Source organism: Saccostrea echinata, unplaced genomic scaffold (genome assembly GCF_033153115.1).
Source record: "Saccostrea echinata isolate AGI-Se365-2 ecotype Australia unplaced genomic scaffold, CSIRO_AGI_Sech_v1 ptg000056l, whole genome shotgun sequence".
NCBI classification, from domain to species: Eukaryota; Metazoa; Mollusca; class Bivalvia; order Ostreida; family Ostreidae; genus Saccostrea; species Saccostrea echinata.
In genome coordinates this window covers 2,948,786-2,962,049 of record NW_026889805.1, presented here as the reverse complement: position 1 = coordinate 2,962,049, position 13,264 = coordinate 2,948,786, and the positions used below count along the sequence as shown (strand labels likewise).

The window sequence follows — 13,264 nt, the reverse complement described above, 5'->3', positions numbered from 1 at the left end:
AAAATAGAACCAATGAAATCCAACAAGCAATGTACAGAAAACGAAACCAAAAATACTGTGTGAATTCCAGATATTTACAAGTTACCTACAACACTGTCTTTCATCAACGTTCCGAAAACAACTGGCCAGAAAGAAGTGTTAATCTTAGAAAACCAGAAGAAATTTAAAAAAATTATACCCAATAAACTCACATTTAAAAAAAATCTTTATTTACTTTTAGAAAAAGACAACGGAAAGATTCACAGTGACTAATTCCCTTTTTATATATAGCAAAAAAAAAAACAAAAAAACACACAAACAAAAAAACAAACAAACAAAAACAAAACAAAAAACAGAAAAACGACTCAAATGGATTTTTGACTGTCAAATTTAAAAGGAAGTCAGCGTGAATTTTTTGACATTCAATTTTTGTTCTAATAGAATAAAGTTAATATGGATATTCAAATGGTTTGTGAAAAAAATATTTTCTGTATTTTGTTGTCGACATACTTATAAGAAGCAATTCCATTCTTAAATGGCAGTTTATAAAATGCTTGAAGCAAAGCGACGGGAAACCATCCGTACTCTTCAAAGCGACAGGAAACCATCCGTACTCTTCAAAGTGACGGGGAACCATCCGTACTCTTCAAACAGTAGTGCGTATATCAGTTAACTTTCGTGTCGTCAGAAGACTGGAATTTGATTTCATGTTCTACATGATAGTACCCAGATTCTGACTTTGGTTCGTCCATAGAACAAAGCTGGATACCTTCAACTGTCTGTCTTCCAAAGTAGACGGTCTTCTTCTCTTCATAATGCGTTGGCTCAATTCTCTTTATACCTGATCAAAATAGTTCCATATCCATTTACTTCCAGTTTAATAAAAAAAATTGTTCATAATAAATCAGTGTTTGATAAAGAGCCAAAGCAGACCTGTCAATGGAATAGCCAACTCAAGAATTTCAAATGAAATCACCCTTTTCTATGAGATATATACCTTCTCAATTCAACCTGAACAACACCAACGTATTTAATATACACGTAATTTGTGGATGAGTGTTTATATTTTCAGAGGTACATATTTATCATACAACAATCGTCTTACATGCACTAATTCATGACGGTTTAGAGAATCAGTAAAAAATAAAACAGATAGAAGTGAATCTGAAAATTCAATGAAATATTTTAGAACTGCCTTTTCCGGATATACTTTCAAAGCATAAGGTGCATATTAGGATATTTCATATCTATCAGGAATTATTGACGTCATTAATAGTTTTAAATATCATTATTGTGTAATATGAGTTTACTCAAGTTTAAACTAGGGTCATATAACAAAATACTGGTAAAAAAAAAATGTAGATAAGAAGGTCTCTATAGTAGGCGAAAATGCCTATCAATGCGCTATGGCTCTTTAAAGGACAAGTTTCCTGATATTTTTTTATATAATGAAATATACACACCCAATTTTCGAAGTTTGGGCATGTTCTTGGACATCTTGCTAATTGTAATGTGAGGCGTGTATCGGTTATCTGCGGTAGAAAATCCATTTGTCTCAAGAGATTTCCTTACATCTTCTACAAGACGAAACATTCCAAGTTTTAAGGAGAAACAGTTGGTCTACGTACAGTGGCTGCAACGTTATTGTTGACAACTTACACGAACGATCACGTTACACGAACGATTACGCACGATTAACGCACGATTAAACCTGTTACACGAACGATCCTTCACGCACACGATTCTACACGTTACACGATCTTACACGATTGCTAACGCAAACGCACGATTCTTCACCCAAAATGGGTAAAAATATTTAGGAATGGATATTTTCAAAACGAAATAAGACTTAAGAGTTGTTTTAGATTGCAAATAATCATTGATGCAATTCATCAACTTTGGAAAACTGAAAAAATATTCAAAATGGATATTTTTAAACTATCTAAGACACATGTAAGACTTATTTGTTATTTTAGATTACAAAAGAAATATTCATGAAATTCTCCGACTTGGTAAAGACGTAATTTACGATCGATTGCTACATGTTCTATGAGATAATATACATGTAGGTGCATGGGCTGTGAGTTTTGATTCAATTAGGTGTTATGATATGCAGTTAGGGGGACGCAGTACAGTTAAGGCTACACATGAAGATAATATGGTAATGAGGTCATAATGAGGTTTGACGTCATGACAGTTGCTCCGCCCTAATAGATCTATATGATATGAGGAAATAGAGCTCAAAAAAGCTTTTTAATGATGATTGCGAGAATTTGTAATGAATGTCTGTATTTTCATGTTTAAATAAATAAACATTTGTGATTTTCTCTTATATAGTAACAACACGTCTTGAAATAATTCTCTTTTTATTGTGTCGTTTGGCTGCATTCGGCTTCAGCCAAGCGCTTGCACTCGGTGACACGGAATGTTGTTTACATCTTAAAACGTGGCGACAGCAGCTGAGATATGCAGTGGATAAATGCAACAATCAGGCAATCATTAAAGAGAATAGGGATAAAATAAGAGACCCAGGCCTTGTTTATCTTTTTGATGAGAAGATGATGACGTTATTTTGGGAAATCATGGAAAACTGAGACGATCCGCACTACCCTAGCCCTAGGTCCCTTTCTCAAGTTTCTGTTCATTAAGGTGTGTATGCGCATAGGTATTAACATGTAGACATACTATTCTTTACATCGATGTAAAATAACCGTGAACATGTACAGATGTATTATTACAGTCCGTCACAAAATGTAATGAAGTGCCTTGTATGTATGCCCCCCCCCCCCCCCCACACACACACACACAAACACATACATGACGAAAGTTGCACACTTTTAAAACATGCAATGATGTTGTCCTTTGGCATACATGTACAAACATGTTACATAATATAAGCACAGCATGTCATGATATCAAATTATAATTTAGATGCAGTCACACTTACAATGTATTTGTGAAATCAAACTGCACAGTGTACAATGTATACATGTGGCAGTGCACTGTACATACAAGAGTATAAGACCCTATAAATTTTAATTTATACCTCTGGCAATCAAAAATATGTGAATTTTAAGATTTCAGTTTTTACCAGTGCTTCATATTTTAAATTCATCCGTAGAACTTTTATCTATCTGTATCACTAGGCTGTAAATTTGTAGAATTTCTACATTAATGAAAATAAAATATTTGAATTTTCATTTGTCTGACTACATATATATTAAGTCAGTCTTACATGTATAACCGTTTATATGTATAATTCTTTAATCATTGTAGCTGTCACAGAACTGGTTAGAACTGGCATTTACATCAGCCTGAACTATCAAAAGTAGATGCCTCAATTTCTCCACTGGGTATGATCACACTAAAGCATTTCACATTAATTTTATAGTATGTCAGTGTCATTTTTTTTTTTTAAATTTTGTACAGGTGAAAGAATTAAATGTTATCTCTAGTATATTCATTTTTTTTTTTACTTAAATTAAGCATAGCTACCAATTCTATGTTTGCAAATGTCATAGGTTTCAATTTCCCAGAAAAGTTTTGTAAAAAAAAGTTTGTTTCCATTTATTTTATGAATTTCAGAAAAATATAGTATAGAATGGTTTGTATTGCACAATGCAATGTCATTTCATTCTACAATTGTAATCATTATGTATTTCACTCATTACATATCTGTTGTGTTGTAGCTACTCCCAATCAATTTGAACAATTCATTCAGACAGGAAGTGTTTCCCCCAATAAAACAAAAAGGTATGCTCCATATTAGCTATAAACCATACTGTACCATATTCCTAGCAAGATTATTGAAATGTTTTGATAATAAAAAAAAAACAGTAGTTACAAATATATACATGTATATCCTTTCCATGTTACTCAATGCATTGTTTTGAGTATCATTTTTTGAAAACACCAATGAACTTTCCATAATGGTATTTCATTTTGTTTTCAGAATTAATTTCATCCAGAAGAACTGTTTGAACTGTGGACTGTTTGAAATATTTTGCACCTGCCCAGAAATCCCTTCACAGCCTGCCTTTGAATTTGAAAAGCTGTTTTTAATTAAATAAATTTTCTAGATAAATAATACTTTGAATTTTTAACAGTACAATGGTCTGAAAGTTTGAAGGCTGTTAAGACTTGAATATCTTTACTTGCATATATTCTGACAGGCGAGATTTAAGAGAAAAAAAATTATCAATACCATCCAGCAAATATTTGTATTATTGTGATTTTGGATGAAATATTTGGTAAAACCCATGAGCTTCTAGTGACTTCAGCCGCTCTCTGCGTACATTTCACTTCCATTCTGGCTACGCGCCTGTCTGTGTTTTTTGGGTACCAACAAGATCTAAATTTCAGCATGTATATTGTGTTCACCTGTTCTTTAACGGATGTATCTGTTTCTTGATTACAAAGTTTTAAGTATGATTATCTTGTTTGCGCATGGATTGATAATAACTCAAACAAAACAAAAAAATGAGACTAAAGCCCCCCCCCCCCCTTTCCCCTAATGTGATTGTGCTACAATTGTTACATTAAAGTTTTGCAATTTAAGAAATTCAAAACTATCTATAACAATCTCACTTCATCTTTAAATTTTAATTACGGACTTTTGATTTGTTCCAATCAGATCCCCTATGAAAGCGAGTAGCTCAGTAGCCACAGACCTGATCCCCGAAGTTTCATCGAATGTGTAAAAACCAGTGTGAGACAATACCCAAATAAGTAAAACCTGATGTAAACACTGTTTAATAATTTATTTTTAACATGCAAATAAGGTATATGGTATCAAAGGAGCCAGAGGCAAACTGGTGTGGGGGGGGGGGGGTGTTAGATCTGTAGAAAGGAAAACAGGTTATTAAATACAGGAGTACATGTAAGCACCCCAATCCCTTCCTCCTGTTCTTAAAACTTTTAACGTAATCTGGAATCCCTAAACAGTTGAAGGTTTGATAACTAAAATATTCACATAAGTAAAAAAAAAAACAAAAACAAAAACACTAAGTTCTGTTGGAGATATTTTTTTTCTGTGTGTCTACTGGGGATGAATAAATGTTTTATCATTGATAGGAGTTGTCTATTTTTTTTATTACAAATGATTGAATCTTACAATGTTCAATATTGTTAACCATGGGCATTTTCCAATTGATTTACATGATGGATGTTGCGGCAAATTTTAGGCCTATTGTTGGCGAACGGAGGAAATGCGGTAGGTATCAAATACGTCTTGTGTAGCGTATAAAAGAACGAAGATATACAAAACAAAGTAAAGTCACGGATTATTTTTTATGCATACCGTTTTGAGTTAGTGAAATAAAGCCCAGCACAGTCCGTAGGTATTATTTGTTTAAAATTTGCGAGGTACACAAACTCTATAAAGTACCACAGAGTTATCTCCCATGCTGGGTCAATGATGCGTTTGAAAACTATATTTAGAATGAATGTGTTAAGATTTCAATTTTTAATCAAAAAGTGCAAGGGCAAGGCGACAACCCAAGAGGTAGGTTTTTATTTTAAATTCTTTATTTTACTGTATAGTTTTTAAAAAGTGATGCTCATTTCTTTGTAATTCATTAGGCAATTTAAAATTTCCGATTAAATGATGAAAAATACCCTATTTTGGAATACTGGTGTTTGTTTTCAATGAATAACTTAAATATCTCAGAAATCTGACTGAATGAGCATTGGTTTTTCGATAGGACAGATACCAAGGGACACAATGAAACATTGTGCAGTTCAAATATTGTTTGCCTTGCCCTTGCACTTTTTGGTTAAATTTGACATTTCATATTTTGACCTAAAATCGGAGCTCACGTGACTGTAGAGGGTCACATGATGACAAAACATAGGTAATCAGAGATTACAGAGCTCACCTCAACGAATGTTGTCTTTAAGTAAGGTAAAGTCCCACACTAAACTAATAATCTAGGAGTGTGCATCCCTAGATGCAGCATTTATGCAATTTTGGTCTGATAGGGCTTGCAGTTACTTGGGAATAGACTTATCTGAAAACTTAAAACTAGTCACTCATCCAGAAAATGTAAGTCAAATCCAGCATCCGAAGCAAGTTTTGAGATTGTTCGTCCCTTGATGCATCATCAATGCAAGTTTGGTTCAGATAGGCCTTATAGTTACTTGGAAATGAGATCTGCTCCAAAAACCTTAACCTGGTCACTCATCCGAAAAATGTAACTCAGATCCAGCATCCGAAGCAAATCCAGTAGTGTGCATCCTTAGATGTATCATCCATGCAAATTTGGTCAATATAGGGTATATAGTTACTTGGAAATGACATCTGCTCTAAAAACTTTAACCTGGTCACTCATCCATAAAATATAGGTCAGATTCAGCATCCGAAGCAAATCCAGTAGTGTACATCCTTAGATGTATCATCCATGCAAGTTTAGTCAATATAGGGCTTGCAGTTACTTGGAAATGAGATCTGCTCCAAAAACTTCAACCTGGTTACTCATCCGTAAAATATAGGTCAGATCCAGCATCCGAAGCAAGTCCAGTAGTGTACATCCTTAGATGTATCATCCATGCAAGTTTGGTCAATATAGGGTTTATAGATACTTGGAAATGACATCTGCTCCAAAAACTTTAATCTAGTCACTCATCCCGGAAATGTAGGTCAGATCCAGCATCCGAAGCAAGTTCAGTAGTGTGCATCCTTAGAAGTATCATCCATGCAAGTTTGGTCAATATAGGGCTTATAGTTACTTGGAAATGAGATCTACTCCAAAAACTTTAACCTAGTCACTCATCCAGAAAATGTAGGTCAGATCCAGCATCCGAAGCAAGTCCAGTAGTGTACATCCTTAGATGTATAATCCATGCAAGTTTGGTCAATATAGGGTTTATAGATACTTGGAAATGACATCTGCTCTAAAAACTTTAACCTGGTCACTCATCCATAAAATATAGGTCAGATTCAGCATCCGAAGCAAGTCCAGTAGTGTGCATCCTTAGATGTATCATCCATGCAAGTTTGGTCAGTATAGGGCTTATAGTTACTTGGAAATGACATCTGCTCCAAAAACCTTAACCTGGTCACTCATCCAGAAAATATAGGTCAGATCCAGCATCCGAAGCAAGTCCAGTAGTGTGCATCCTTAGATGTATCATCCATGCAAGTTTGGTCAATATAGGGTTTATAGTTACTTGGAAATGAAATCTACTCCAAAAACTTTAACCTAGTCACTCATCCGGAAAATGTAGGTCAGATCCAGCATCCGAAGCAAGTTCAGTAGTGTGCATCCTTAGATGTATCATCCATGCAAGTTTGGTCAATATAGGGCTTATAGTTACTTGGAAATGAGACCTGCTCCAAAAACTTTAACCTGCTCCAAAAACTTTAACCTGCTCCAAAAACATTAACCTGGTCATTCTTTAGCTGAAATTGCAGCATCTGAAACCTTGACTGGTACAATAAAACACACTAGAAGCATCCTCCATGCATCTCTGACTAATATAGGCTATAGAAGTACTTGAAAAGAAAACTGCTCCAAAAACCTTAACCTGGGACGCCGACGCCGACACCGACGCCGAGGGTATTACATAAGCTCCCCCAACTTCGTTGAGGTGAGCTAAAAATACCGATGTGAAAAGCGATGGACAAACTCTTCATAAAGCCATTAAGATATTTTGGATAGAGTTTCATACTAGAAAATAAGACGGTTGAACTTTAAGTGTCTCGTTTTTGGTGCCTTTTTATAGAAAATGTTGCCTTAACTGTACTGCGGAAAAGATTTTAAAAAAATGGCATAAAAATGAATTAAAATTATATCCATCTATCCATTGGTAAATCTCTAAAATCAGTAATTAATTTACAATTCATTCATTTACAGAAATTATAAAAATAGAGTATCAGGGATGAACACTGATAAGAGTATGTGATAAATATGAAATGTTTATTATAGTTCCATACATACAATGGGTGTTATTTCTATTTAATTGTTTGATATTCATTGTTGTGACATGTCGAGGAAATTCGAACTTGGTGTTTCTGCACGTTTACTGTTTAAATGCATATTTTATTAACTAATTTAAACGTTAATCATATTCATTGTAATACTTATTTACCTCTGCTTCCATGAGCATGTATATTTTTGTAGAAAACCACATCTTGTATCCAATACTGTGAAATCGTATGTTTTGACTTTACCGGGAAATCCCATGTTTTTATATTGCAATTCCGATCCCGATCTCGACATAATTTGTATTAAGGATTTCGTATTTATTCTGTACTTTGACTCGAGTACTATTTTTAGGTTACAATGTTATATATTCTAAATAAATATTATCGTATTTTTATTACCATTTGAATGATACCAGTTGTGTATTGTAAATATATAGGTATTGCTATGACCTAGTTACCTAGATACACTTGTTTACATACTTTTTTTTTTTTTTTTTTTAAATCTAAAATAGATATATAAGTACGGCAGCCGTTAAGGGTGTACACAATTGTTGAAAGGTATTTTTTACTTCTGTTTTTTAGTGATTAGAGGTTTAAATTATATTGTAAAATTGTAGAAAGGTGTTTTAACGAATGTTATAGTGACCAGGGATTTTAATTATATTGTAAATATTTTTAAAAGGTAACTAGGATAAATTAAACTTGTAAATATTATATTTAATATTTTATGATCTAAATAAATAGTTCATATTAATTGATATAATATCTGTGTCTTTTCTTACGTTTTTGAATTTAAATAACAAATTCAGCAAACGCAACAGAGTAACCCCGGTATTCATGTCGGTAACATTCGCCGACTAAATAATTATGTCAGTATTAAGAATTACTCATTATTTTTGTAAACTTAAGATATACATTTTTGGTGTATTGATATAAAAATTATCTTGACTAAAATGAGCTGTAAATGTAATGTTCAGAGAAAAATTGTGAAACATTTTAAATTCGTTTATCATTAAATGTTATGATATTTTAAGAAAGTACAATATTGAACGACTTACTATATTGCTTATTTACTAACGATAATTACGTCGTTCAATTATGCAAATCGCGCTTCATTTCTTTAAAACAGACAAGCGAAATGCTTGTTTAAAAAATTACATTCCGATAAAAACTTACAAAACGAAATTTGCACGTTTCTTACCGCACGATCACGCACGATTAAAACCGCAAACGATTGAGCCTGATACACGCACGATCTCTCATGCACGTTTCACGAACGATTCTACACGATTGGTTTGTCAACAATAACGTTGCAGTCACTGTATAACAGAATTCTATACACCTGATTATTTTCAATATGTACTCACTAACGAGGTTGTTAAGGTCTTTTAGTCCTTTATCCTCTGTCACTGATGCGAACAAAACTTTGTGATTAAAGTGTCCCACATCAGAAACATTCAAACTTGGTGGAGTAAAATCGGAAATCTTTAATTCACTGTGAAATCTGTCCAAAGCTTTTGCTGCCCTGCATATATATTTTTAGTTGAGAGAGAGAGAGAGAGAGAAAGAGATAGATTCATTTTGTTTGGTCACTTTACTTTTTTGCAGAGGGTAAAACATCTTACTGTGCGACCCTTTCCTGGTCCTCTAAGTGGTAAACCCCCAGGGTCAAATGGAGGCTCTCTATCTCCACCATCGCATGAGAAAGGTTTTTTTCTTTTTCTAATATGAAGTTTTGTATCTCTCGAACGTTCTGTTTTATCTAAAGATGAGGGAAAAAAATGAATTCTTGGGTATCATTCTGCTTAAGACATTTAGATATATCGACGACGTATTGTCAATTAACAATGGTTATTTCCATTCTTATGTAAATACGATATATCCCGGTGAGCTTTAGATAAAAGATACTACAGAGTCTGACACATCTGTTTCATATTTAGATATTTTACTAGAAAAAGACGTTAATGGTAATCTAACAACCAAGCTTTATGATAAACGTGATGACTTTAACTTTTCAATCGTCAAATTTCCTTACTTATGCAGCAATATACCTTCATCATCTGCATCGATCGTGCCTACGCCTGCCGTGACACGGGGCCTCGGTTTTCAAGGTCTCATCCGAGGGACCCTAAACTTTCACTTCAAAGTGCCGAGCGCTTGGCGAAGGAACAATTGCTACCTACTTTTTTTTTTTATCCGGGGTTCGAATCCACACCTTCCGATCACGGAGTGAGCGCTCTACTGTATGAGCTACCGTGACGATCACAATTTTGGAAGAGGAACCATTGCTCTCATAGCCATGCACTTAGTTCATCGGTGTTAAACCCAGGAGCAGAGAAGATTTTCAGAGAATTAATGCATTTTCACTATATTATCATTAGAGCCCTGCCCTAACACCGGAACCCCTGACCCAGGAGCCACGAAATTTACAATTTTAAAAGAGGCACCCTTTCATCCCAACTATGCATTTAGTTTGTTTGCATAATACCAAAGAGGAGAGGAGAAGACTTTCAAAGCAATAATTCATTTTCAGTATATAATAGATAAGCCTCCCTCCCCATGGAACCTCTGACCCAGGGGCCACATCTTTCAAATTTTGAAAGAGGCGCCCTTGCTCACCATAACTATGAATTTAATTCATCGGCTTAATACCTAACATCAGAACCTCTGACCAAGGTGCCATGAAATTCACAAGTTAGGTAGAGGGCTCAATGCTTATTACAATCATGCTAGCAGTTTGACTGCTTGATGTCCAGGAGTAAAGAAGATTGCATTAATTTGATGGTTTTATCATAACAAAAACTGCATTAAAAAAAAAAAAAAAACTTTGGAATTTATAACCTCGGGGGAAGGCATAATTTTATAAAATTAATGTTGAACCATTTGCATAATGTAAAGATTATGCAAATGGTTCAACATAAATTTTATTATGTGCAAATAAAAATGAAAGAGTGGTTGAGGATGAAAAATATCAATTTCAATTTAGACCATAATTGAAAGTCACTATTGCAAATTTTGAAGAAATATTAAAATATGTAGGGCATGTACGGGGGTATAAATGTAGCTCAGTTATACACTTCCGACCCGTGATCAGCTGGATTGTGAATCTCTCTGGTTGCATTTATACAGGTAAGATATTTGTAAAATGGGTAAAATTTTCAGATGGCTCAATTTTGTTTGCAGGTTAATATATTTATAATTTAATAAGTAATGTTTATTATAATGTCTATCATATTGTGTATTGTGTATCTTTAGTGATTGTAAATATCATGGATTGTTAATTTGTTAAGTGGTCAGCTGGATTGCGACTCTTTCTGATTGCATTTATACAGGTTGGGCAACAGGGCCACTCCCCATAACCTGTGACGCGCTATGGACAGGAAGTAAATTAATCCTTGGAAGAGTAAATTAAAAATGGAGCATCATTTCGAGAAATAAAGGAACATAAATAAACTAACGAACGGGTCAAACTGGTTAAGACCAGGGGGTTAAAGGAGTGGTCCTTCTTGGTTTCAAAACCTCTCCGAGCAAAAAGCGTACAACGATCCTGGAGTTGGCAATCAGATCATTCAGTAACCAGATAAATAATATGAGCGAAAAACAGTTCTCATAATAAGCAGTAAACTACCAGTTTTTTTTAAATCCTCAGGCCCCAGGGGGACAGGGGCGATGAATTTAAAAATTTTTATTCCTTAACCCATAGATGCTATATACCAGAATAGGTTGAAATTGGTTCAGCCCGTTCAGAGAGGAAGCTGAAAATGTAAAAATTTAACACACGACGCACGACGACGGACGAAAAGAGATAGCAAAACGAATTGGATTTTAGGGGGGGGGGGGTAGACACAGTTTTGGTCAAGAAATTATTTGGTCAATTTTCTTTGGCCTAGGATCACGGAGGAAAAGTGAGTAGAATCGTATAGTTGTCAAATCAAATGTTATCGCATTCACTAGTCTACTTATCGTATACAAACAATACAATGTCATTGTCCTACCAAAAATATGAATAATTAGCCTTCTACTTTATGTAAATAGTGACCAAATATTTAATTCTTCAATTTTAATTCCAGTCAATTTTATATGTAATTTACAATTAGAGAGCTTAGAAATACTGCTAATGAATGTGGATCGTAAAACACACAGAGAGAGAGAGAGAGAGAGAGAAAGAGAGAGAGAGAATCAAACCTCTATGTCGGTTACTTGAATTGCCAGAAAATAATTTGGACTTTGTGCCTTTTCCATCTTTACAACGTCTTGCGTGAGCAATCCTTTGACAAAATATGAACTGACCGGTTAAGAACGACTGGAATTTCAACGAAATTACCTAACTGGAAACTGGCCAATGAAATCTATTATATCCAACTGCAATATAGAAAAAGCGAAAGATTACATGAAGTACGAAAGCCTATTAGGATCATTCTGTGGGTAAAAAAAATTATAAGGCATAATAACGTCTTTTCAAGAGGCGTATAAACACAAAAAGGCGTAAAAACGCGAAGTAATAAGGCATTATAACGCCAATAAAGGTGTAGTGACGCAAAAAAGGCTTTATAACCCTTTTAACTTCCTATGATAACACATTTTAAAAAGGCGTAACTACGCCTTTTAAAAGGCGTTATAACGCGAAGTGAAAAAGGCGTAATAATGCTAAAAATGCGTTATTACGCCTTTCGACATTTTTGGAAATGAGGCAGTCTCCCAGAGAATTGATTAGCCAAACAACAGCAGCAACAAACATTTAGTTTATGACACCCACCCCCCTTTCCACCATTTAAACTGTTGATTATTTCAAATGCTTAATTGCTTGTGAAAGCTTTATCGTTAAATCTCAAAAACAAAATAAAATACCCCCTCCCCCCCAAAATAATAGTTTGTCAATAATTACAATTGCATGTTACAAGTATTTAAAAGAGCAATATACATTCTACATATAACGTAAATTGAATTTTTAGTACCATTAAAGCATATACCGTAAGATGCATACAATCTATGCCTAAGCAATAATTTTAAAGGGAAAAATTATGTTCACAATTTAATATTTCTTGCAGGCAATAAAAATGGGAATGACTTCAATTTCGACCTGTTTCTTTGCACCCAACATCCACAGCCGTCTTTTCTAACCTGATGTGTTAGCCCCCCCCCCCCCTTCTCTCTTTCTCTGAATACAGTGCCAATTCTCCGGAACTATACTTCTTACGAATAAATGATATTTGCCCTCTTATATTATAAATGTTTAGTACGGTATACAATTTAGGTGTATATAGCTATTTTTCAGTTGACGATACACTATCAGTTCAAACAAGCAGCAAAATACAAACTTTAAGAACAAACAGTTTTGTTTCAGATCCACGTTACGAATGG

At 34.3% G+C, this 13,264-nt stretch overlaps 1 protein-coding gene across 1 annotated transcript; it reads right to left on the bottom strand.

Annotated features, from left to right (window-relative positions):
- Positions 1 to 386: 386 nt before the first annotated feature.
- LOC133173183 (A-kinase anchor protein 7-like) lies at positions 387 to 12,225 on the bottom strand. Its single transcript, XM_061308133.1, has 5 exons — positions 12,089 to 12,225; positions 9,529 to 9,665; positions 9,271 to 9,428; positions 1,443 to 1,556; positions 387 to 820 (listed from the first exon to the last, which is right to left on the bottom strand). Exons 1-5 carry the CDS (start codon positions 12,143 to 12,145, stop codon positions 645 to 647), a joined length of 642 nt encoding a protein of 213 aa, XP_061164117.1. The 5' UTR covers positions 12,146 to 12,225; the 3' UTR covers positions 387 to 644.
- Between the last annotated feature and the right edge of the window lie 1,039 nt (positions 12,226 to 13,264).